The sequence below is a fragment of the Rana temporaria genome, chromosome 11 (assembly GCF_905171775.1).
Source record: "Rana temporaria chromosome 11, aRanTem1.1, whole genome shotgun sequence".
Taxonomy (NCBI): Eukaryota; Metazoa; Chordata; class Amphibia; order Anura; family Ranidae; genus Rana; species Rana temporaria.
Window position 1 is genome coordinate 105,516,270 of NC_053499.1, and position 27,050 is coordinate 105,543,319.

The 27,050-nt window shown below is 44.5% G+C and overlaps 1 protein-coding gene across 7 annotated transcripts in view; it reads right to left on the reverse strand.

Annotated features, from left to right (window-relative positions):
* The window catches only part of DUS2 (dihydrouridine synthase 2), a 901,714-nt gene that overhangs the window by 631,747 nt on the left and 242,917 nt on the right, over positions 1-27,050 (reverse strand). For all 7 annotated transcript variants that reach the window (XM_040328788.1, XM_040328789.1, XM_040328790.1 and 4 more), the window contains one exon: positions 4,360-4,403. In XM_040328788.1, coding sequence (XP_040184722.1) covers positions 4,360-4,403 — 44 coding nt within the window. The remainder of the gene's footprint in view (positions 1-4,359; positions 4,404-27,050) is intronic.

Below are 27,050 nucleotides of genomic sequence, written 5' to 3' on the forward strand. Positions count from 1 at the left end.
CAGTGTTAGAACCAACGGGAGTCAGATACGGTCCAATGTTGCATCTACCTAGATAAGTATGAATCTACAAAAAAGCCAAACCCATACTTCTCTTTTAATAAAAAAACGGGTTGAGAGAAATCCAGGCTAAATAATGAACTAGGAGTAGCCACAACTACATTCTTAAGCTGGTTACACAGTAAACAATTTAAATAGAATTTGTTTGTACAACTTTCCTTAAGATTTACCAAAACCATATAATTTAAGGTTGAACCAAATGGGTTTTTTGGTGCCGAAACCGATACCGAAAATAAAAAATACACTAGGCCGAAAACTGAAACCAATCCTGAAAATGGGCGATACCAAAAATTACTTTTTTATTAGTAATAAATAAATAAATTATTTGATATATAAAATTGTTAGAAGCTTCTGATGACACCCAGTGGGAGGGGCGAAATGCATTAAGCCATCTGTGAAGGCTTTGTGGACGCCAATGCGGCAATCTCTGCATGATTTTATCTTTTTTTATGTAAGTGTAATGATTTTAATTTTTTGTAAATAAATAGCAGTATTACACTATATGCTCTCTCCTCTGTTTTTGTTGGAACAATACCACTGTGGATTGTTGCTGATCGAGTGAGCCTGAGGGACCAAGGCCAATTACAACAAATTCCGTGGACGGACATCACCACCTCTATACAGGCACATATACCATTTCCATCTGGTGAGTGGGGACCACGGACAGTCACCTGAATTTTTGATTTTGAAGTTGTCACAGAAAGTCACCTGAATATTTGAACTTGTCACCAGCTCAACATTTCATTTTTTTATAAACTTTATTGATTGCAGTCATTATGCACTATACTGGTATTGAGCATGTTTTATATATATATATATATATATATATATATATATATATATATATATATATATATATATATATATATTGTAGTAGTGTGGTACCCCAAAGTGTAGTGACCCAGAAGTCTCAACTGGGCTCCAGGGAGCTTACAATTTACAGAGGAAACTGGCGTTTCAGTTTCCTCATTATTTAATAATGTCCACTTTGGGACCTGGAGCCCGGGGATTTCGTAGAGACCCGGGTGGGATGAAATCCCCAGTCCTGGGTCCAGATTTTCAGATGACTGGTCAGGTGTGTGCTGGCCAATTTATAGACACATGACCATGGTTCTGGGCTCCACCCTCCCGAGGAGTCCAGGCTTGGAAGGGAGAACCCAGAGAGTGCAGGTGTGCACTGAAGTAGCTAGAGAAGCTGGAGAGTGCAGGTGTGCACTGAAGTAGGTAGAGAAGCTGGAGAGTGCAGGTTGCACTTTGAAACCCAGAGACCCAAATCTGAGGTTGCTGACAGGCGTCAGGAGGGCTTCATGCGGGAGCCTGAGCAGTGGTGCTGCTGCTGAAGAGAGCCAGGTGGCTTGGTATTTTCTTTTGGGAAGGCAGGAGAGGGCGGGGGAGTGCAGGCGGAGTTTGGCTGGAGAGGGGGCGGGCAGCAAACTCTGGGGGGTGTTAGGCCGGCGTCCCCCTTCCACAACTGAAGATGACTTATCGCAAACGCAGCGGGAGGCATGGCGGTGACAGGGAGGCAGCAGCCGTAACAGTGACACACAGGCTGAAGCCTGGCTTTGGGGGGGGGGGGTCCGTCGGCACACCCGGAACCCGGCCGCAGCTCTGACAAATCTCGGCTGTGACTGTCTCACAGTCACACAGCCAAGCAGACCAAAGCCGCCTCCCCCTCTGTGTAGTCTATAAGTGCTGTGCACGGCATGCTGATCATCCGAGCAGCCGAGGTGCACAGCATTACAGGTCTATTGTGGGGGGATGTGTTTAATGTAGGGGGGATATCTTTATTGTAGGGGGGTGTCTTTATTGTAGAGGGGGGGTGTCTGTATTGTAGAGGGGGGGGTGTCTGTATTGTAGATGGGGGGGTGTCTGTATTGTAGATGGGGGGGTCTGCACTGTAGGGGGGGTCTGTGTAACATGCAGGGGGTCTGGAACTGTTGGGGGGGTGTCTATGTAACATACAGGCGTCTAGAGCTGTGGGGGACTGTGTAATGTAAAGGGGTGCAATGTAATGTAAAGGGGTCCAGTGGTGCAGGGTCCTGTGTAATGTAAAGGGGTCCAGAGGTGCAGGGTGCTGTGTAAAGGGGTCCAGTGATGCAGAGTGCTGTGTAATGTAAAGGGGTCCAATGGTGCATGGTGCTGTGTAATGTAAAGGGGTCCAGAGTGCTGTGCAATGTAAAGGGGTCCAGAGTGCTGTGTAACGAAAGGGGTCCAGTGATGCAGGGTGCTGTGTAATGTAAAGGGGTGCAGGGTGCTGTGTAATGTAAAAGGGGTGCAGGGTGCTGTGTAATGTAAAGGGTCCAGAGATCCAGTGGTGCAGGGTCCTGTGTAATGTAAAGGGGTCCAGTGGTGCAAGGTGCTGTGTAATGTAAAGGGGCCCAGTGATGCAGAGTGCTGTGTAATGTAAAGGGGCCCAGAGGAGCAGGGTGCTGTGTAATGTAAAGGGGTCCAGAGGAGCAGGGTTCTGTGTAATGTAAAGGGGTCCAGTGGTGCAGGGTGCTGTGTAATGTAAAGGGGTCCAGAGGCGCAGGGTGTTGTGCAATGTAAAGGGGTCCAGAGGTGCAGGGTGCTGTGTAATGTAAAGGGGTCCATTGATGCAGAGTGTTGTGTAATGTAAAGGGGTCCAGAGGTGCAGGGTGCTGTGTAATGTAAAGGGGTGCTGTGTAATGTAAAGTGCTGTGTATATATATTAGGGTTGTCCCGATACCACTTTTTTAGGACTGAGTACAAGTGCCGATACTTTTTTTTATGTACTCGCCGATACCGAATACCGATACTTTTTTTTTAAATGTGTCCCCAAATGCAGCCATGTCCCCCCACATATGCAGCCATGTCCCCAAACATATGCAGCCATGTCCCCAAACATATGCAGCCATGTCCCCCCATATTGCAGCCATGTCCCCCACATATCCAGCCATGTCCCCCCATATCCAGCAATATCCCCCGTATATCCAGCAATGTATATCCAGCCATGTCCCCCGTATATCCAGCCATGTCCCCTGTATAACCAGCCATGTCCCCTGTATAACCAGCCATGTCCCCTGTATAACCAGCCATGTCCCCTATATAACAAGCCATGTCCCCTGTATAACAAGCCATGTCCCCTGTATAACAAGCCATGTCCCCTGTATAACAAGCCATGTCCCCCGTATAACCAGCCATGTCCCCCGTATAACCAGCCATGTCCCCTGTATAACAAGCCAAGTCCCCTGTATAACAAGCCATGTCCCCTGTATAACAAGCCATGTCCCCTGTATAACCAGCCATGTCCCCTGTATAACAAGCCATGTCCCCTGTATAACCAGCCATGTCCCCCGTATAACAAGCCATGTCCCCTCTATAACAAGCCATGTCCCCTCTATAACAAGCCATGTCCCCTGTATAACAAGCAATGTCCCCTGTATAACAAGCCATGTCCCCCGTACCTACTGTGATGCCGCCGCCGCCGCCGCTGCCACGTTAATCACCGCGGCGCAGGGAACATTACAGTCAGCGTTCGTTTGAACAGCTGTTTTCCCCGCCGCGCATAGACACTCCCCCTTGCTCGCGATTGGACAGATCCGTCCAAGGGGGAGTGTCTATGCGCGGCGGGGAAAACAGCTATTCAAACGAAAGCTGTCTGTAATGTTCCCCGCACCGCAGTGATTAACGTGGCAGCGGCGTTGGTGGCGGCGGCGGGGGGGGGGGGGGGGGGGAGTATTCTATTTAAGTATCGGCGGTATTAGTGGGAGTACGAGTACTCCCGCTAATACTCGGTATCGCTCCTGATACTGGTATCGGGACAACCCTAATATATATATATATATATATATATATATATATATATATATATACACACACACACACACACACACACACACACACACACACACAATCAAGTGATTGTATAGAGTGAATACCACACTTACCACTGACTAATGCAGAGTTGCAATGCAAGGAGATCAGCTAAAAGTAGTTGGATCTGTATGTGCGTTATAATTAATAAAAATAAGTTGATTAATTGATTAAAAAAAAAAAACACGATTAATCGAACACGAAAATTTTAATCAGTAACAAGCCCTAATATATATATTGTAATTGATACAAGCAGCGCTAATTTAATTTATTGTTTCAAACCTTTGGGTACTTACCTTATACTTTAGAAGCAGCCCTAATTATTCATTTATTGTTTGGACACATCACCATATTGTTAAATTTTTCTTTACAATTTTTAGGTTATGTTGTTTAGAAACTGATACTGCATGAAAAACTAATATACATTTAAGAATCATAATTTGAACAGTTTTAACAATTTAAACTTACACAAGTTTTGCCACAGCCAACGCTCTCTTTGCATCTGCAGTTCCCTGTACAAACATAAAAATAGATTTTTTGTACTCACTGTAAAAACCTTTATTTCAATATTCATGAAGGTACACAACAAACAATATTTAACACACATAGGTTATACATCTGCCTAGAGGATTTGAACACTAAGGGTAATATTTACATAAAAATTGCATAGTAACGTACATACGTTCTGTATGAATGGAGCAAAACAAATAAGTAGGTTATTTCCTGTGCTGGTCGAGTGTGGTTGATTGTTTTAAGATGAAAAATATTGCATTTGGCAACTAGATGGGGTTAGTTATCATAAGGATTGCCTATGATACTTAAAGAGGAGTTCCACCCACTTTTACAAGGTGGTCTTAAACTAAAGACCACCCTTCTACCCCTCGTTTTTGGAGATATATATATATATATCTCAATATATAGATAGATAGATATCTATAGATAGACATCTATAGATATATATATATACTTATTTTTATTTCTTCTTCTTTCTTACCTTTTTAGAAAGAACATAATGTACTTCTGTCCTAGCTCAGCCATGGCGCAGTACGTCCTCTTCTGTCGCGAGTCCTCCTCCTTCTCCCCTGATGCTTTTTGGGACCTGCGTGTGTCCCAGAAGACCACGGGGTAATTCAGAAAGCGCCACACCACTCGCGCATGCGCAGTAGGAAACTGGCTGTGAAGCCTGAAGGCTCCACTGACGGTTTCCCTTAGTTACAATGGCGGCACCTGCACCCGGTCCGATTGACCGATCGGCCTCGGGGGGCCAACATCACAGGCTCCCTGGACAGGTAAGTGTCCTTATTAAAAGTCAGCAGCTATACTGTTTGTAGCTGCTGACTTAAAAAAAAAAAAAAAACTTTGAGGGTGAAAATCCGCTTTATTATTATCTAAAGGCCAAATGTGTTGTTTTTTTTTTTCAGTATAAGTTAATGAAAAACTTTTGACCAGCACAGAAAATAGCCTAATAAAATAAGCAATAACAAAAGGCTTTTTATTTTATTTGCAAAGAAAACATGCACAAGCACTTTCACTGAACGAAACGCTATGCAAACTTGTTTTATAAATATAGCCCTAGGTTTTACAAAAATAAATACAATAAAATAAAAAAGGGCCAGCACCTAATGGCAAAACACCAACTTGCTATGCTACCTAAATTGTATGAAAAGAGTATAAATCCAGAAAACTGTGGCAGCAGGCCAGCCAAAAAAAAAAACACCAAAAGGGAAGACAGGTGTATTCCTCACTGAGCAACAGAGAAAAGGATTTTATGCTAAAAAGATAAGGAACAGAGGATGCACCTACCTTGTGTATTACCTTTGCAACAATTAATTGTTAAAAAATACATATAGATGCAGGGCTCAAAATGTCAAGTCCTGAGCTACTAGCCAGGCCTCAAGGCGTACTCGCCACCAGTTTCCCCGTCCAACCCCTACCATGTCCCGCCCCCAATCCCGCCCCTAGACACGCCCTCATAAATCTCATGAAATGGCACTTAAATGTTTTATGCAGAAGTTATAAAAATAAATATTAACAACAACTTTATCCGTGCCTAAAAATGCAGCCTGCCCATGTCTACCAATGCAGCATGTGTCCCCATTTTGCAGCCAGGAGTTACCCCCACAATAGCAGCCAGGAGTTCCCCCCACAATAGCAGTCAGGAGTTCCCCCCACAATAGCAGTCAGGAGTTCCCCCCAACACTGCAGCCTACCTGTGCTGGGTAGGGTAGGAGAGGAGCCGGATCCGCCGCCGCGTTGTTCAAACCGCGGGGAACATTACAGCTTTCAAATCAATGGCTGCCGCCGCGAGCGTCATATACAACCCCTCCCCCTTGTCCGGGAATCTTTAAAAGACAGATCACCCATACAATCCTGGGATGGGTGATCGGTCTATGAAAAAAGTGCCTGGAAAAGGGGGAGGCGCTGTATATGACACACGCCGTGGTGAACACAACTATTGAATTGAAAGCTGTAATGTTCCCCGCGCTATTAACAAACAGGCGGCGGCAACAGCAGAAGCTGCAGCAGCGACGCAAATCTCCTCTCCCACACTCGCCAGCCCTCAAAATTTACTCGCAAAATGCGAGCAGGCGAATGAAATTTTGAGGGCTGTAGATGTGTACTCACAAACAGTAACATTAATTGAGCATAATATAGTACAAGGGGTGCTCTGCCCAACCTGGTCTGCTACATAAGTCCCAAATGTGGGATGAAAGTCCAAAAGAGTTGACGTGTTTTGAGGGGAATCCCTTCTTCCTCAGAGCTGAATTTGTAATACATACAACTGGTCTCTGGGACTCTGCAAGACTACTAAAATACAGTTGAATGTATTTCAAATTCAGTTCTGAGGAAGGGGGATTCTCCTCGAAACGTGTCCGCTCTTTTGGACTTTAATCTTACATTTGGGACTTATGTAGCAGACCAGGTTGGGCGGAACACCCCTTGGACTGTATTATGCTTGATTCATGTCATGTTCATGTTTGTGAGCATACATCTATATTTTTTGACAATAAATTGTTGCAAAGGTATTGCACTAGGCTGGTTCGCCCTCTGTTCCTGATCTTTTTAGAGTCTTACATTTGGGTGTCCCCAGGCCTATTGTGAGTAGCAGTACAGGCAATGCAGAAATTAAACCAGTTAGAGGTGAAGGTCTGCTTATTTCTCTCAAGCACAGGAGATTTTTTCTTCTTTTTTTCTCTGCAAAAGGATTTTATGTGCTGCCGAAAGTCTTATGTTCACTATCATTCCACAGGGAATTCAGTACATAGCGAACATCCAAAAACACCCAAAAAAAAAAGAAGAATGAGCAGGCAAGGACACCCAACAACCAGTACAAAAACAAGCGTGAAAGGGGATGGCACAGCTGCCTGCATGAATCTTTTAGCTAGCATCCACCAATGCAGCCAGGCCCAGTTGTAGTCAGCGCAGTCAGCTCCTTCCATCTTCGGATGCCTCCTTTAGCAAGCCAGGTGCTCAGGAGGCACTCCTGAATGCATGGCCCCAGGTCAGCCTGTGTGCATCCACAGACATACACAGGGCCAGTAAGCCTACTACTACCTACTACTCCTCTACTCCCTCCTCATAGGCGTTTGGCTGATGGCAGCAGGAGCAAGATTAAAGAGAGCCTTTAAAAGCTCAAATTTTCTGTCTTTAGAAACCTTAAATCAAAAAAGATCTTCTACAGACACAGAAGGATGTTTATTTAAGACTGAGACAGCAGGATCTACTACAGGAACAATAATAAAGAATATTAAAATATATAAATTATTAATGTGGATTATTAATAAAACATAGGCACTCACACAAGCGATTCCAAACCACAAATGAATAATCCACCAATTAAAGGAAATAATCGGTTGAACAGAATGTTGAACTGCCAGGGTGCTTTATTATATACAAAATTTGAAAAGTCAGCAGCTTCTCTATCAAAAATACCCCACCATGTAAATTAAAAAGTTGTCAAACCGCCCTTCACCTCACGGTACAAAAACATAAAGGGTCACTAAAGGAAAAAACAAATTTGCCTAAAATTAATGTCTGCAAGGTAGACAGACAGACTAGTGTAATGATTCTGTTAAAAAACGAGTAAATACCTATTAAATTCCTTCATCTATATCACCTCCGGCATTCTAGTTTCTGTTCTCTCATTCACTTCCTGGTTTGCATTATTCGTTCAGGTAAGAACTACATTTCCCAGTATGATCTGCGGCACGCCCAGTAATTCACACCTCCTTGAAGTCTCTAACACGTAGAGAGCGTCCTGCCACACAGATGTAGTTCTCAGGAGGGGGTGAGCACGTTACTGACCATCGCAGTAAAGCCTCCCTTCACGGTGGTCAGTAAAATCAGACAAGCAGGAAGTGAACAGAACAGAGAAGAAATAGAGCAACTTCTGAGTAAAATCGAACAATGAGGAAGTGAAAAGAGGAATGTCTGCAGGTAAAGGATGCTTATTATGAAAAAAAAAAAATCCTTTACAACCCCTTTAAGCTGGTTAAAGAGGAATCTATTTTGTCGTTCAACCAGTATATGGGAGGCTGGGGATGAGTAATCATCTGTGACCTCTTCTAACACCACCTCCAGGCCTTCAAAGGTTTCCATGTCTACCTCTTCAAAATGAGTATTAGTTCTACTTATGATTTAGGTAGATAAGATGAAGGTGGAGAAGAAGTCTGACTCCTTTGGGATCAGGACAGTGAAGCCTGAATAAAGGCTGTTCATGACATTCTGACATAGATGCAGAGAAATCTGCTCTAGTCACATAGGCCACTTGTTGCATACCTCAGAGAGAGCCAGAATCAGATGCAGAAACCACTGTTAAAACAGGGTCCTGCACTGGGAAGCAACATTATGCCGGAACTTTTGCCATTATTCCCTTATGCCTGGTTTCTACCATTGCTATCAGGGTATCCTTCTGTGGAGTATTCAAGAAGTAGGGTGCAGAAATGGGTTAAGGGTGTCCAGACAAGAATATACAACAACACAGGTGTTGACCATCCTGTAGCGAAATCTGCATGGTAAAAGGGAGGAAGGAAGTGCCCGAGTACCTTATAGGAGCTCTGGCAGAAGATGGTGGTGATAGTGCAACCGGTGGTGTGGTACAAACCCTAATCATCCACCTGAGGCTAAGGTTTGAATGGTGGAAATTTTATTAAGTTTGAAAGTTTAACGTGGATGTAAACCCACTCTCATCCTTTCTAAACTACTGACATGGTGGTGATCTGTAAGGATATACAAGCCTCCTGCATGTATCCTTACCTGTCAAATGTCTCCCCTCTGTCTGTTATGAGACCTGAAAAACTGCAGATTCTGTGGGTGGATCTGTTGTCTGGAGCTTGGTGGGTGGAGTTGTGATGTCAGTAGACTCTCTGCCCACCTCTACACTCCCCTTGTCAACATGCATTTTTTCCTATGTATTCCTTACACTAAATTCTGCTATGATCACTGGCATCCAGTCAAAATCCAGAAAAGTAACCACATGACTTCAGAAAAGGACTGGGGGTGGGAATTAAAAAATAATGCCTGTCTGAAGCTAGTGCATGAGATATGTAAATAACCTGTCACTCACAGCAAGGGTGCGGAACGGACCAAGGTTTTTCTCTGTAAGTCTGTTTTATTTCACTGAACAAAAAAAGAGAATTGCTCAGAGCTGGAATAACTGTATGGCAAGACTGGGCACAGATTATAGGAAATCTTATACTGTACATTGTGACATGAAATAATAAAAACAAAAACATTCGGGTTTACGTCCACTTTAAACACTCAATAGGTTAATAAACTCAAACACATTGCCAGTTTCCTTATAGTTTTTATTGTAAAAACAAATAATATTCAGGAGAAACTAATTAATGTACTGCGAGTGGTGGAGATATTAAAACAAAAATTGTAAACTAACCACCTGGGCTTTCCGTCCAACAAACAAATAAAACTGCAGCATCCCCATATTCGAACACACAATGCCACCACAAATCTAAAATGGATGTGTTGTCTCTTTAAAACCTCGAAGTGCAGAGGGCGTGGCTAGCCGCGGACCAAGATGGCTGCGTGAGTGAGGAGCTCCTGTGTACCGGGACCTGAATCGGCACGAAGCAGCTTGTTGGAAGTCTGTACCGACACTTCGTCCGCACATCTGACTGCCTGGGCACCTGGGGGACATGTCCCGCAGAAGCTGACCGAGTATTTCGTTCCTCGGCAGCATGGAGACAGCCAAGATGGCACCGGCTCTTCTTCTACTCCCGCATGTGTCTCGCACACAATATCGCCTGCATCCACCAACGGCAGCAAGCACAGCGGATCACGGGTGAGTCACCACTCCTACCCGAACACGCCACAGTCTGCTAGCCCAGCCAAGGCAAAATTTAGAATGGATGGCCCAGGCTGTAGTCCGGTGGCAGGGCCTGATGAATCTGGGGATGATACCAGGGAACTCCCAGATAGGATAGAACAGTTCCCCACCGTGAATCAGCCTGTACTGGATACAGTCTTAAAAGACATGTTGCTCTCACTGAGGAGCACACTTCAGGCTGACATGGTATCGTGTATTCAGAAATTCCATACAGATATACAGGTGGTTGAGGAGAGGGTTGACCATATCGAACACAAAATGGGAGAATTCGCTACTACAATAAACGATCTTGTAGATGCCAATGATAGTACAGAGGAGGAAATGGAGTCCATGAGAGCTAAAATGGCAGATATGGAGGAAAGGTCCAGGAGGAACGACATTAAAGTAAGAGGTGTCCCCGAATCTATCCAACAGGGTGATCTCCGGTCCTACGCTGCCACTTTATTTACTGAAATTATTCCGGAGCTGACGGCATTGGATGTCACTATAGATAGAATTCATCGCCTCCCCAAACCCTCCTTCCTCCCAGAAATGACGCCTAGAGATGTGCTTTTGCGTCTACACTTCTACCATGTCAAAGACCAACTCATGGCGGCAGTCCGCACCAGAGATCGAATCCCACCTCAGTACCAGAATCTGCAGTTCTTCACAGATCTCTCTCAGTATACACTTAAAAAGCGGAGAGGTCTGGTGAATATCACCAAAGCCCTCAGAAACCATGGGATAACGTACAGGTGGGGCTATCCGACAAGGCTTACTATTACCAGAGATGGTGACGTACGCATTGTTGATTCGCTGGAAAAGGGGCTGGCTCTGTTGAAAGAATGGCAGATCATTCCTTACTCTGATGACAACTTCAATCCAGCTAGAAAGATCCCTCCGGTAGAACCTGATTGGCGGGTGGTTACAGCAAAAAATTCTAAAAAACATGCTTGAACCTGGCAAGATACTACAAGTGAAGGTGGTCCCTGTAGATTTGGAGCCCTCTGAAGGCCACAAACTTGTCCCTCTAATAGTATCTGAGCAGCGGTAGGCTGCATCCGGGTACGTGGTACCCCTTTAGAAGTTTGGGCATTTGCCCTTATAGTTTGACGGTTTTTGAGTGTTCCGTTACCATGGAACTCATGTGTTTTTTTTTAATTTTCTAGTTCTGTTTTGTTTTCCTTTTGCTGCCTCTTGTTATTTTTTTTTTTAAATTGTGCTTGTCTTCACAGTCCACTTCTGTCAACTTCCTGGAGTTTTGCAGTTCCCGAGTCCACAAAATCACCAGCTATCGACGTCAATGCCGGAATCATTGAAAAGCCAAGCCTATATACCTCTTCTGACTGTAGAAGTCTGCCTCTACCGCAACTACCAGGTATCGCCCAAACTTCCAATTGTAAGTACGGCAACTATGGTAATCACGCACTTTCTACATACTGTATCGTACTGTTCAATTTTTTGGTGGATTACACATTTTCCCCAAATGTCATTCTCTGCTATGGAGCCATTTCATCTCTGTCTGCTAAGTTATCTACATGGGGGTGACCTTTTTATCCATTAACGCTAAAGGCCTCAACCATCCGGTCAAGCGAAAGTCCATGTGGCAGGAAGCTTTAAAAGTGATGTGTTGTGTGTTTTTACAGCAAATGCAGACTCAAAAAAGAGAGGAGTCCTTACAGCCATTAGGGACACAGTGTCCTTTCAGCTACATGAGAAAATAGGAGACCCGCAGGGTAGATATCTGATACTGGTGTGTGACATCAACTCAACCACATACACTCTGGTCAACGCCTATGCCCCTAATTCTCACAAACTCAGATTCCTTAATAGGTTGTTACGAAAAATTAAAAAATTAGTGCAATTACCAGAGGTTCCCTGCTGATATGCGGAGACTTTAACATAGTTCCTGATGGCACAATAGATTCTACCTCCTCAGCTATCCGCACGGGACTTTCTTTCAGAATACCATCCACCAAAATTGACTATATGATGCATGGACATGCTTTCATGCTGGGGAAAGAGATTTTACTTTTTTTTTCAACACCCCACCGCTCCTACTCTCTCATTGATCTTTTTCTTGTGGACTACAGCCTTTTATCTAGAACAACAGATGTGGCTATCAATGACATCACATGGTCCGACCATGCGTCGGTGACCCTGACCATTGAGGACTCCTTGGCCACTGGTGCGGTTCCTGTGTGGAGAGCCAATACACTTCTTCTGCAGAGGGATGACACTAGGAAGGCACTGGAAGACTACTTAAATGAATACTTTGAATTTAACTCAGCTTCTGTGTCAGGTTGTTTTACCTTATGGAATGCCCACAGGGCATTCATGTGGGGCATGTTTATTAAACTTGGTGAGGTGGTGAAGAGGCAGAGGCGATTAAAAGAACTTACTGATGGCATCCATAATCTAGAAAATTTTAATAAACAAAACCCCTCACCGTTATTGTCGCAGAAATTGACTGGGCTTCGTAGTGAGCTCAGACTTTTGCTATTAGATCATTTTGAAAAATCCTCCAGACGTTTAAAAATGATGTACTATGCTAATGATAACAAAGCAGGGGAAGTTTTGGCCCAACGCCTTCGGGGCTGCAGGTACAAGGCTAGGATCCCCTATATAGTTCATCCTGTTACCAAGGATAAACGATTTCACCCTAAAGACATAGCGGATGCATTCAGTGAGTATTATAGCTCCTTATACAACCTAGGGGAAGATTTCAACACTCATCAACCTGATCTTGAATTGATCTCGCAATTCCTAACTAAATTGTCCCTCCCCCAAACTAACATCTGAACAACTGCTACGTTTAAATTTACCTTTCAGCACCATGGAAGTGATTTCTGCTATGGAATTACTTCCGCTTAATAAATCCCCAGGGCCCGATGGTTTCATAGGCGAATACTTTAAGGCCTTTAACCACTTGACAACTGGGCACTTAAACCCACTTAATAACCAGACCAATTTTCAGCTTTCGGTGCTCTCACATTTTGAATGACAATAACTCAGTCATACAACACTGTAACCAAATGAAATTTTTGTCCTTTTTTTCCCACAAATAGAGCTTTCTTTTGGTGGTATTTGATCACCTCTGCGGTTTTTATTTTTTTCGCTATAAATGAAAAAAGAACGAAAATTTTGTAAAAAAATGAATTTTTCTTCATTTCTATTATAAGATTTTGCAAAAAATGAATTTTTCTTCATAAATTTGGCCTAAAATGTATACTGCTACATATCTTTGGTAAAAAAAAAAAAAAAAAATTTGGATATTATTTAGTCTGGGTGAAAGTTATAGGGTCTACAAGCTATGGTACCAATTACTGAAAATTGATCAATTTGATCACATCTGATGTACTGACAGCCTCTCTCATTTCTTGAGACCCTAACATGCCAGAAAAGTACAAATACCCCCTAAATGACCCCTTTTTGGAAAGAAGACATTCCAAGGTATTTAGAAAGAGGCATGGTGAGTTTTTTGAAGTTGTCATTTTTTCCCACAATTCTTTGCAAAATCAAGGTTTTTTTTTTTTTTTTTTTTTTTTTCCCACAAAAGTTTCATATTAGCAGGTTATTTCTCACACACAGCATATGCATACCACAAATTACACCCCAAAACACATTCTGCTATTCCTCCCGAGTATGGCGATACCACATGTGTGAGACTTTTACACAGCGTGGCCACATACAGAGGCCCGACATGCAGGGAGCACCATCAGGCGTTCTGGAACACCCAGACCAATTCTGACATTCCTCTCCTACATGTAAAAATCATCATTTATTTGCTAGAAAATTACATAGAACCCCAAAACATTATATATGCTTTTTTAGCAAAGACCCTAGAGAATACAATGGCGGTCGTTGCAACTTTTTATCGCGCATGGTATTTGCACAGCAATTTTTCGAACGCATTTTTTTGGGAAATAAAACAGTTTTGTGCTTTTTAAAAAAAAAAACATTAAAGTTAGCCCAATGTTTTTGCATAATATGAAAGACGAAGTTACGCCGAGTAAATAGATACCCAACATGTCACCCTTCAATATTGCACACGCTTGTGGAATGGCGCCAAACTTCGCTACTTAAAAATCCCCATAGGTGACGTTTTAAATGTTTTTACTGGTTACATGTTTTTAGTTACAGAGGAGGTCTGGGGCCAAAATGATTGCTCTCGCTCCAACGTTCGCAGCGATACCCCACATGTGTGGTTTGAACACCGTTTTCATATGTGGGCGGGACTTACGTACACATTCGCTTCTGTATAAGAGCACGCGGGAACAGGGGCGCTTTAAATATTTTTTTTTTATTTTTATTGTTCATTTTACTTAATTTATTTTAGTTTGACACGTTTTCCCCCAAAAATAAATGTTTTGATCACTTTTATTCCAATTACAAGGAATGGAAACATCCCTTGTAATAGGAATATAGCATGACAGGTCCTCTTTACAGTGAGATATGGGGTCAATAAGACCCCACATCTCACCTCTAGGCTGGGAAGCCTGAAAAAAAACAAGAAAAAAAACGATCCTGGCTTCGATCGCAGCGGTGAGTCAGAAGAAGCACCGGAGGGCGAAGGGAGTGGGGACGTCCCTTTTTGCCTCCCGTAAGAACGATCAAGAGGCGGAACAGCCGCCATGATCGTTCTTATGGTGTAGAGAATCGCCGGCTGAAAAAAATGATATCTGAATGATGCCTGTAGCTGCAGGCATCATTTAGATATCCCTGCACAAAGTCAAGGACCTCATATGACGTGGGCGGGAAGTGGTTAAAACACATTTTTTTCCCCAGAGTATTTTCTGGGTATTGCAAAGTATTGGCCGGGGTATTGCAAAGTATTGGTGTGGGGGTATTGCAGAGTATTGGTGCGGGGGTATTGCAGAGTATGGTGCGGGGGTATTGCAGAGTATTGGTGCGGGGGTATTGCAGAGTATTGGTGTGGGGGTATTGCAGAGTATTGTGTGGGGGGTATTGCAGAGTATTGTGTGGGGGGTATTGCAGAGTATTGTGTGGGGGGTATTGCAGAGTATTGTGTGGGGGGTATTGCAGAGTATTGTGTGGGGGGTATTGCAGAGTATGGTGCGGGGGTATTGCAGAGTATTGTGTGGGGGGTATTGCAGAGTATTGTGCGGGGGTACTGCAGAGTATTGCGCAAGGGGTACTGCAGAGTACTGGCAGGGGGTACTGCAGAGTATTGCGCGGGGGTATTGCAGAGTATTGCGCGGAGGTATTGCAGAGTATTGCGCGGGGGTTTTGCAGAGTATTGCGCGGGGGTTTTGCAGAGTATTGCGCGGGTGTTTTGCAGAGTATTGCGCGGGTGTTTTGCAGAGTATTGCGCGGGTGTTTTGCAGAGTATTGCGCGGGTGTTTTGCAGAGTATTGCGCGGGTGTTTTGCAGAGTATTGCGCGGGTGTTTTGCAGAGTATTGCGCGGGTGTTTTGCAGAGTATTGCGCGGGGGTTTTGCAGAGTATTGCGCGGGGGTATTGCAGAGTATTGCGCAGGGGGTATTGCAGAGTAATTGCGCAGGGAAGGCAGAGCATTGCAGAGTATTGCGCAGGGAAGGCAGAGTATTGCAGGGGTTAATGCAGGGATGGCTGAGCAGGGATGGATGGATCTGTGACTGCAATAGTCACAGATCCATCCCACACTGCTGCTGCCATCCGCGCTCTCCTCTCACACTGTACCGATCGGTACAGCGAGAGGAGGGAGGAACCGGCGTCATCAAATGACGCCGGTTTGTTTACCTGTGATCGCGCCGTCATTGGACGGCGCGATCACATGGTAAAAGACCGCCGTTGCCGGTCAGTTACCGTGATCTGTGTAGCGCCGGGTCTCAAAGACCCGGCGCGCACAGAATTTTCTGTGTGCGCGCCCGAGGCGGCGCGCATTACTGCTTCTGGTGGGCGCCGTTTCAGAACGGCGACCCCCAGTTAAGCAACCACCTTGCCGCCGTTTGTAGACGGCGGCTGGTGGTTAAGTGGTTAAGCAGATCTTGACACCCCATTTAGTTAATGTATACAACTCTGCCGCTGCCTCGGCCTCTTTCCCTCGGAAATGCTTAAAGCTTTAATAATAACGTTACCTAAGTCGGGGAAAGACCCTTCTACCCCACAGAACTTCAGGCCTATTTCACTTCTCAATAATGACTTGAAGATTTATGCTAAGCTAATAGCCCTACGGTTAGTAGACATCTTTCCGGAAATCATTCACCCTGACCAATCAGGTTTTACTAAGGGGCGTCAAACCTCAGATGCAACCCGAGGTCTTATAAATATAATTCACCAAGCCAAAACCTGCGGGTCGCCTTCTCTGCTTCTTGCCCTAGATGCAGAGAAGGCGTTTGACCGTGTACACTGGGGGTATTTGACTAAAGTCTTGTCGGCCTTCGGTTTTGTGGGCCCGATTCTCTCGGCCATATTGGCTCTGTATACGAGCCCTTCAGCTCAGGTATACACCTCGGTGTCCTCTCAGCTCCATTCCAAATTACGAATGGGACGTGCCAGGGTTGCCCTCTGTCGCCGCTTATTTTCAACCTTTTGATGGAGCCCCTGGCGTGTCATATTCGTGGCCATCCTCATATCTCAGGTTTTCAATCACATAAGTCATCACATACCATTAGCCTATTCGTGGATGGTGTGATTCTTTTGCTCACAGATGTGGAAAAATCCTTGGCTTCGGTGTCCCAATCCTTATGTATGTTTAACCGCCTTTCATATTATAAAGTAAACGAATCTAAGTCCTACATACTTGGGTTAAACGTTCCCTTACATACCAGACGGAAACTTTAAAAGTTGTATCCTTATACGTGGGATAATATAGGTATAAAGTACTTGGGCATTACTCTAACTCCTAACACGGGGGATCTAGTTAAAGCCAATTATTTATCGTTTTTAGGTAAACTAGACTCCAAACTCCAGGCTCTAGCCAAAGCGGAACTATCATGGTCTGGTCGATTGGCGGCCTTTAAAATGGTTATATTACCCCAATTCATTTACTTGTTTAGGACTCTTCCTATCCCCGTACCTAATTCTTTTTTTTACTTTGGCTCAGTCCAAACTTAGTAAATATTTATGGCAGGGAAAAAGGGCGAGATGTGCCTTTTCAAAATTGACTAACTCCAAGAGGGCGGAAGGGGTGGGTATGGTACTGCTTAAAGACTACCACACAGCTGCAGCCTTGGCTCAAATTAAATATTGGTTCCCGTCATCTCCGGAATCGAGATGGGTTGAACTGGAAAGCTCTCAAACACCCGGCGGTAACCTCTACCATGTTCTTCTCACGAGTAGGTATAATACCCAACAGGATTCATCTTTGTCCCCTACTATATTAGCTTCCCTGCAGGCATGGAATACATTATTAAATGCACCTCCTAGAGAAATCAAGCATTTTGATGTTTCGATACCGTTGCAAATTCTAACCAATGTCATTCCTAATCTAGATGTAAATAGCTGGATACGTAGGGGGGTTAAGGAAGTGAGCGACCTGATGATAAGACCATCACTCAAGACATTTAGATCCTTGCAAATAGAGTTTGAATTGACATTAGATGACCACTACGCTTACTTGCAAATCACCCATTTCATGCGATCCAACCCGTCCTCTATTCTGTTGATGCCATGGAATATAGCTCAATACTATAATAACCTGACTACTAAAACTAGAGGTATTTCCTTATTCTATAAATTGCTCAATGATAAAGAAGTATTTCGTAAGACGTCTAGTGTATTGGCGTGGAAAAAGGAGCTGGGGATCAGTTTTACCCTTGATCAGTGGCAAATGGCGTTAGGCACCTCATATGCTGCAACAAAATGCGTTAATCTTTGGGAATTGTCGCACAAAATATTACTTTGGTGGTATTTAACGCCATATAGAATTGTGGAATTTGCACCACAAGCCTCCGCGTCTTGCCGGAGAAATTTTGCGGGAGTGGGAACCTTGTTTCACACACTGTGGTCATGCCCGGTCATATATGATTATTGGACGGCGGTGTTTCGACTGATTTCAGAGGTCCTGAAGGTGAATGTGCCCTTGTCGCCAGGCTATCACTTTCCATTGAAAAATTGCCGAAAGAAGTTAGAACAATAGTTATACATATCCTTATGAGCGCAAGACTGACCTTAACACGTCATTGGAAAGACCAAATTGCCCCTTCTATTGGAGAAGTGATTGCCACAACCCAATTACATGCCACATATGAGCTGCTTTTTGCCTCCACACAGGGTAAGCTTCGAGAAATTAGTTCTCGTTGGGCACTTTGGTCTGATTGGTACAAGAAAGACAGGGGGGGATAATTACTGATTGCTTGTTATTGGTATTGATTAGGGAAAATCATTGCCAATTCTTGAACCGTGAAGTACAATACAATTCATTTACTCCTTGTAAGTTTTGTTTCTTTGGCTTATGGATGACTAGGGGCTGTATAATCCTGACAATACTTTTGTATATTTGATGGGACAGAAGTCTATTTGTATACCGGTTAGTATATTGGTCGGAGTTTACTCTACCGTAGGCTTGGTGGCCCTGGAGCCTGTTGTGGTGGGTTGCTGCCTCTCCCCAGGACACAGATTGTTCCCAGCTGGGGTGTGTGGGGATGATAGGTGGTGGCTGTGCCGGGACTTGGTCCAGGTGTAACAAGTTGATATCTAGAAAATGTATGATTCATTTATATTATGACGACTGGAAGTCCATTTGTTTTGATATTGTTTTGTAAGTAATCCTGCTTCTACTAAAGCCAAATGATGTATTTTATTTTTACTTTTCTATATGTGAAAATGTTTTCAATAAAAATATATTGAGCGTTAAAACCTCGAAGTGCTTAGTGCAATCATATCTTTCATTCTATACCCATAAATTCTATCAATACATATAGTGAAAATGTCATGCAATCATTTATGCAATAATTAATCGTGATCAAATTACATTATTCGTGAAGTGCAATTCATTACATCACATGTACAATAAAAAAGTGCAATGTGCAAAAGCAAAAATGTGCAAAACCAATAATTATAAATATAAAAAAAAGTTTAAAGTTCAAAAAGGGTTCCATGAAAAAATCCAGCCCAGGAAAATCTTGTAAAGTGCTCCACCACCTATGTGTAAAGTTCCTTACCAGAGAGATCGGACCTCCAAGTTACATAGTTAGTCAGGTTGAAAAGACACAAAAGTCCATATAGTCCAACCAATTAAAAAAAAAAAAATACCAACCATACAATCTCATATACGCAATCCTATAACCACAGTTGATCTAGAGCAGTGGTTCTCAACCTTTCTAGTGCCGTGACCCCTTGATATTTCCCAAGTTGCGGGGACCCCGAACAGTAAAATAATTTTTGTAGCATGGGTTGTCAGCACCCAAGGCAAGACAAGTAATTTGCGCACCTAACCCATGGACATTTAGCGCTCCCTGAGTCCCTTCCACTCGTACGGTATTAAACCCCTGATGGTACATGTTAGGATGTACCACTCTTTCTCCTCCTTTCTTTCCCTTTTATCTCTCTTTATCATAATTTCTTGTTTTATTCCCCATCCCTCTCTTTAGTTGTCTTTCTTACTCTTTCTCTTATTCTTTCCCTCTCTTTTTCTTTGTTCCTCCCCCTATTTTCCTCTCCCTTCCATGTACTCTCTATTTTAATTCCTTCTCTTACTCCTTGGTGGGGGGTGGGGGTAATGGGATGAGTGTCAGTGCAGGCGGGGAGTTGGGATTAGTGGCAGTGCTGGCAGGGAGTTCTGATCAGCCAACTTAGGTGCTCTTGATCAAGGTCATCTGCTGATCTAAGAACTGTAGTGGGGACTTTTAATGGCAACTATAATCACAGGTGTTACACACTGTGTCTCCAGCTTCACTGTATCCCCGACTTTGTGGTGTCTCGCAGCAGTGACACCTATGCCAAAATCAGGAGATAGGGTCTCCTCCAGCCTCTCCCACTTCACATTCCTCACCAGTCAGCTGACCTCTAGTCTTTTTCCCCCAGCCATGCCGTCAACTTAATGGGCAGGTTCCATGAACAGCCCAGGATTTTGTGACCCCTGGCAAATCGTCATTCGACCCCTGAGGGGGTCCCGACCCCCAGGTTGAGAACCACTGATCTAGAGGAAGGTGGAAAAACCACAGCAAAAGTATAATCAAATTTTCTACAGCAGGAAAAAAAAATCCTTTCTGATCCCCCGAGAGGCAACTGGATATTCCATGGGATGGAAAGCAGTCCTTAAGTATCACAGTGCTGTGATAAATAAAATGTATATTGCAATGGTGTAGTTACATAGTTAGTCAGGTTGAAAAAAGGCACAAGTACATCCAGTTCAACCATATAATAAACAAATAAAATAAAAAATATCATACAATCCCATATTCCCATATAGTTGATCCAGAGGAAGGCAAAAAAAAAAAAACGAAGAGCATGATACAATTTGCTACAGTAGGGGAAAAAATTCCTTCCTGATCCCCCGAGAGGCAATCGGATTTTCCCTGGATCAACTTTACCTATAAATGTTAGTACCCAGTAAGAGTCGGTTCACACAGCAGCGGCACGACTTCGGGGGCGACTCTGCAAGTCGTCCTGAGGACGACTTCAGAGGCGATTTGCAAAACGACTTCTGTATAGAAGTCAATGCAGGTCGCCCCGAGCCGCCCCCGAAGTCGTACAGGAACCTTTTTCTAAGTCGGAGCGACTTGCGTCGCTCCTATTAGAACGGTTCCATTGCATTGAATGGGACACGACACGTCAGGCGGCTGAGCCGCCTGTCGTGTCGCCCAGGGCCGGACAAGACAAGGCCAACAAGGCCAGGCCTCGGGGCGGCAGTGGGTGCAGGGGCGGCACTGCAGCTGAGAGGAGAGGACACTTTCACTCTCATTTCGGGAGTTCCCCCCTGTCATGTCACAGATGGTGAGAGGAGAGAAAACAGAGGGAGATGGTTCTCAATGTAATTTTCGGCAGCAGCACCCTCACCTCTCAATGTCATATTCGGCAGCAGCACCCCCCCCCCTCTTGCTTCCCAGTGTCCGGTGGATAGTGTGCGGCGGGGGCGGCATTGAAAGGGAGTAAATCCGGGCCTGGTGTCGCCCCAGTGTGAACCGGGTCTAATATTATGTACATTTAGGAAAGAATCCAGACCTTTCTTAAAGTAATCTACTGAGCTGGCCAGAACCACCTCTGGAGGAAGTCTGTTCCACATTTTCACAGCTCTTACTGTGAAGAAACCTTTCCGTATTTGGAGATTAAATATTTTTTCCTCTAGACGTAAACAAGTTCACTATATGGACCCCTTATATATTTGTACATGTTGATCATATCCCCCTTATTCTCCTCTTCTCAAGAGGGAATCAATTCAGTTCCTCTAATCTTTCCTCATAGCCGAGTTCCTCCATGCCTCTTATCAGTTTGGTTGCCCTTCTCTGCGCTTTCTCCAGTTCCCCGATATCCTTTTTGAGAACTGGTGCCCAAAACTGAACTGCATATTCCAGATGAGGTCTAATGCCGCGTACACACGATCGGTCCGTATGATGAAAACGGTCTGATGGACCGTTTTCATCAGACGAACCGATCGTGTGTGGGCCCCATCAGTTTTTCCCCATCAAAGAAAAAACTTAGAACCCGTTTTAAAATTATCTGATGGTTAAAAAAACGATAGAAAAAGCGATAGTCTGTGGGGAAATCCATCGGTTAAAAATCAACGCATGCTCAGAATCAAGTCGACGCATGCTCGGAAGCATTGAACTTAATTTTTCTCAGCACGTCGCTGTGTTTTACGTCACCGCGTTCTGACACGATCGTTTTTTTAAACTGATGGTGTGTAGGCAAGACTGAAGAAAGTCAGCTTCATCGGATATCTGATGAAAAAATCCATCAGACCGTTTTCATCGGATGAACCGATTGTGTGTACAGGGCATTACTAATGATTTGTACAGGGGCAAAATGATATCTCTCTCTCTCTCTGGAGTCCATACCTCTCAATACAAGAAAGGACTTTGCTCGCTTTGGAAACTGCAGTTTGGCATTGCATGCTATTATTGAGCTTATGATCTACCAAAACCACCAGATCCTTCTCCATTACAGGTGTACTCCCCCTAGTATGTATGTTAAGGGATCACCTGTGGCTGCTGTCCTCAGAGTTGTGATGGCTCTGTATGATCAAAGAGAGTAAGAGAGAGAAGGACACACCAATCTAAGTGCAGTATCCCAAAAGTGTTTAATACATATGTGGATTAAGAACACTTACAGAAAAAATTATTGAAATATCTGTCAGTGGATCTCCAGGGCTTCAGGTGGCTGTAATGGAGCTTGTCATCAATGTATTTGATTATGTCCGACCGCTCTGTGTAGGAAGCAGGGAGGCTATGTCTGGACCCTCAAAGGGATAGGAAGTCGCACTCTGAATGAATGAATGAATGAAAAACTTATATAGCGCGGCACATGCGAACTGAATCGCCTCTGGCTGCGTGGAACGTCCTGCGGCTATGACGTCACAAGTGGGAACAGGAAATATCTGGCAAGTGGGGGGGGGGGGCAAGGCAATGCACTCTGAGCATTTGGCTCCTTCTACAGGCATCTATAACCCGGCAGGTAACAACATCAGATCTCAAATTGAGAATTTCTTAGGTGACAATGCCCTGTTTGATGATGGCCTGGCCCGTTGGGATGCTAATAAGTGTTTTCTAAGAGATGTCTTAATGTCTACAATAAAGGGCAGTAAGACCGATACAAGGGCTCATGAAAAACAGCTGACTCAGCATGCTCGCAGGCTAGAGGAGGAATATATTTCAACTCCAACTGAAGCCTCAAAGGCTTCCAGGCCAGCTGCTCAGAATGCACTGACCAAAGTGATGTGATGGCCTCACATGTGCATTCTCTGACCAGAAGTGCATTCTTTGATCAAAAGTGCCGGAGTTAAAAACCTGGAGTTTGAAACAGGAGGTAAGACAGGAGTCTTCATTATTTTTTCCAATCACCGATACAGAACAAGCTTGCAGCTAATAAAGTTGGAACTCTTGATATACCGAGAGCCCCCGGCGGCAACTCTGTATTCCCCGGCTTGGCGCCCCCCCCCGATACACCATTCACCTGCCAGCTGCACATCAATCCCCCCTGACACCAGCAGGACCCCCCTCTTCCCTAGGGCCAGAACTGCATCCCGGCAGCTACCGGCGCACGCTTCCTAGGAGTAGGACGTGTGGCCCACGGGATGTAGATAGGTAGGGCCCCTTCCCCCTCCCTTCATCGCCGCGACCGAGTGGCTCCCCACTCTTCCCCTCCAGATACCAGCCTGCTACCCCCTTGTAATTGGGTCACCTACCACCATCTCCTAACTCAATAACTACCAGTTGGCAATCCCCCCCCCTCGAGGTCACCACCTTGGCTCTTTGCAGCCGGAGTGGTGGCCATCTTGCAACACCCTAGCCCCACTCCCCCTCTCTAAAATACTATTTGTACTTGATCCAGGGTTCGCCCGATCGCCTCTCAAGGGGTCAGGAAGGAATTTTTTTCCCTGTCGTAGCATATTGGCGTAGCACAACCAGGGTTTTTTTGCCTTCCTCTGGACCAAGTCAGGATCGAGGATTAAGTTAATCCTTGATTAATCCCCCCTCCCTCCTCCCCCTGGTGTTTGGCGACTATGGTTAATCTGCAATATTCTGCAGAAACCATTGGGGATCTGAGACAATTTGCCGCAATACTACCAGCCATCACTAAAAAAGCCCTAAGAACTGAGCGACTTTTGAGAATCGATCGACGATCGACTATCAAAAATCTCAGCCGTTTACCCCAGCCTAAGCATATATCGTGTGCTTTGATCAACACAAGATCGGCAGTAAAACACCGACTGGAAATCCATGATTTCATTCTACAATATGATTTAGACTGCCTCTTTATTACAGAGAGCTGGCTTACAGCTGACTGTAACACCATTCTAGGAGAACTGGTGCCAGAAAACTATCGTATCATAACTGAAAACAGAATAGGGCAAAGAGGAGGAGGCCTGGCGGTGATCCATAAGACTCATCTTGCAATCACTAAACCTGTCCTTCAAAACCCTCTTCCATTTATGAAAACCCTTACCCTGCAACTACAAACAAACTCCCAGGAGACCGTCCGGATTCTACTCTGCTATAGGCCACCTGGCCCAAAATCGCAGTTTCTCCCATCATTGACGGACTTTATCTCCACCTATAGCCTTAACAGCAAACACCTTTTGCTGCTCGGGGACTTCAATCTCTGGGCCAACTCCCCGCAAGACCCCGTTGCCAACGCCTGCATTGATCACTTCGAAGGATTAGGGCTACAACAACTAGTATGTGGGCCCACACATGCTTCAGGTCACACACTCGATCTTATTTTCAGACAAGATCTGGAAATAAAAATCTTGGAAAATGAACCATTGCCATGGACAGATCACCATGCAATTAAATTCATTATTTCCGATTTCCCACCCTTAACTAAAACATCAAATCTAGTGACAACACACTGGACTAGATGTCAGAAGAAGCTCCACTCGGAACTCTTCAAAACCACGTTAAGGAAAAAAATAAATACAATTCAGCCGCATCAAACGGCTGAAGAAACGCTGGATACCATAAACACAGCCCTATTACAGTCAGCCGACTTAATAGCGCCGAAACGTAAAACCCGCATCCGGAAAAATAACTCCAGCTGGTTCAATAACCAACTGGCATTACTGAAGCAAGAGCGTAGAAGGGCGGAAGCCGCCTGGAAAAGAAGCTCTTCAGATGAGAACCTTATCGTCTACAAAGCAACAACAAGAAAATACCACAAAGAAATCTTCAAAGCCAAGAAAAACTATTTTTCCGAGGCTATCAACAGCGCCCTTAATGGCCCACGCGAACTCTTTAAATTGGTCACTCAGACCATGAATCCAATATGTCTTGAAGCCCCCAATTCGGACTCACAAGAATTTTGCAGTGAATTGTCGGATTACTTCATTAATAAAATCGAGGGGATCCGACAAAGCATTCAGCAAAATAATTCCCCCCTCAACTCTCCCCGTAATGATTTACACAATACCTGCAGTAATTCACCACAACCAGGTAAGTTCACGCTGGAACCTATCTCTATCCATGCCACTAAAAATATCATCGGTACTCTGCGTAACAACACCGCGCCGAATGATATCATCCCCACTAAACTGCTGAAGGAATGCGCCGACATCCTGGCACCTCCTATCACGCAGCTTATCAACCAATCCTTCAGGGAAGGCATAGTGCCCTCCCAGTTGAAGGAGGGTATAATTCGACCCATCTTGAAGAAACCCAACCTGGACCCCAAGGACCCACTCCACCGTCGTCCAATAACAGGTCTAAATGTACTCTCAAAGGTAATGGAAAAAGTAGTGGTACAACAGCTGCAACATCATCTAGATACCCACAACCTACTTGACCCATTTCAATCGGGATTCCGGCCTGGACACGGGACAGAAACCGCATTGCTCAAAATATGGGACGACGCTCTCGAGGCCGCAGATGAAGGAGAATCTTGTCTTCTGGTTCTGTTGGACCTGAGCGCAGCCTTTGACACAGTAGACCACAAGCTTTTATTGACTCGGCTAGCTGAAGTAGCCAGAGTCGCAGAAGGCGATTTATCTTGGTTCTCCTCTTTTTTGGAAAACCGATCGCAAATAGTGAAGTTAGGACCTTTCACTTCTGAGAAACGCACGGTAAAGTGCGGAGTCCCTCAAGGATCCCCCCTGTCGCGGTGTTATTCAACATCTATCTTCGCCCTCTTTTTGAGATTATTAGCAGTCAAAAACTGCTCTACCACTCATATGCAGACGACACGCAACTATATTTCCGCATTTGCAATAAAAAGGATCATCACCTCAATCTAGAGACATGCCTCTCTTTGATAGAGGACTGGATGACAAAGAGTTATCTTAAACTCAACAGAGAGAAAACAGAACTTCTCCTGTTTCACGCCAAGCGTATGAATCAACCTACAACAACTTGGACCCCCCCGCCCATTCTGGGCAAAATCATCACCCCTAGCGCCAAAGTCAAAAGTCTCGGGGTCATCTTTGACTCTCACATGACATTGGACGCACAAATAGGGTCAGTAGTCAGCGGATCTCACCATCTGCTGCGCCTACTACGCAGACTTACTCCTTTTATTCCCAAGGAAGACATAGCGGTCGTGGTGGGAGCTATTGTAAACTCAAGATTGGACTATGCAAATGCCCTTTACCTCGGACTCCCAAAGTACCAAATCGCTCGTCTACAAGTCGTTCAAAATACGGCCGCTAGACTTGTGACTGGGAAAAAACCTTGGGAATCAATCTCACCTTCACTGAGAGCCCTTCACTGGTTACCAGTAAAAGACAGAATCACTTTTAAAGCACTCTGTCTAACGCATAGATGTATCTATGGGAATGCTCCCCATTATCTATGCGAAAAAATAAAAGCTCATAAACCCAATCGCGTTCTGCGTTCCACCAATCAAAATTTCCTCCAGATACCCAAAGCCAGATACAAGTCCAAAGGAGAAAGGAGATTCGCGGTCCAAGGGCCTAGACGCTTTACCAACCAGCATTCGGTTGGAGGAGAATCACTTTCAGGAGAAAGATCAAGACTCATCTCTTTTGATACCAAAGGAGACAGGAACAACAAGCGCCCAGAGGCGATTAAAGTCGCATGTGCTGCGCTATATAAGTTTTCATTCATTCATTCATTCAAGGTTATCAACATAAAGGCAGAAAATAAATGTTTATTTTCCACAGTAACTTTCAATGAGGAGGGGGAGCAGACCAGTTGACTCCCTCAGGTCCCTCTATTGGGCCCCTAAAATTATCAAATGGCCGGATGGTCAATACATCAGTGGATTATTATGGCCAAGCTGGT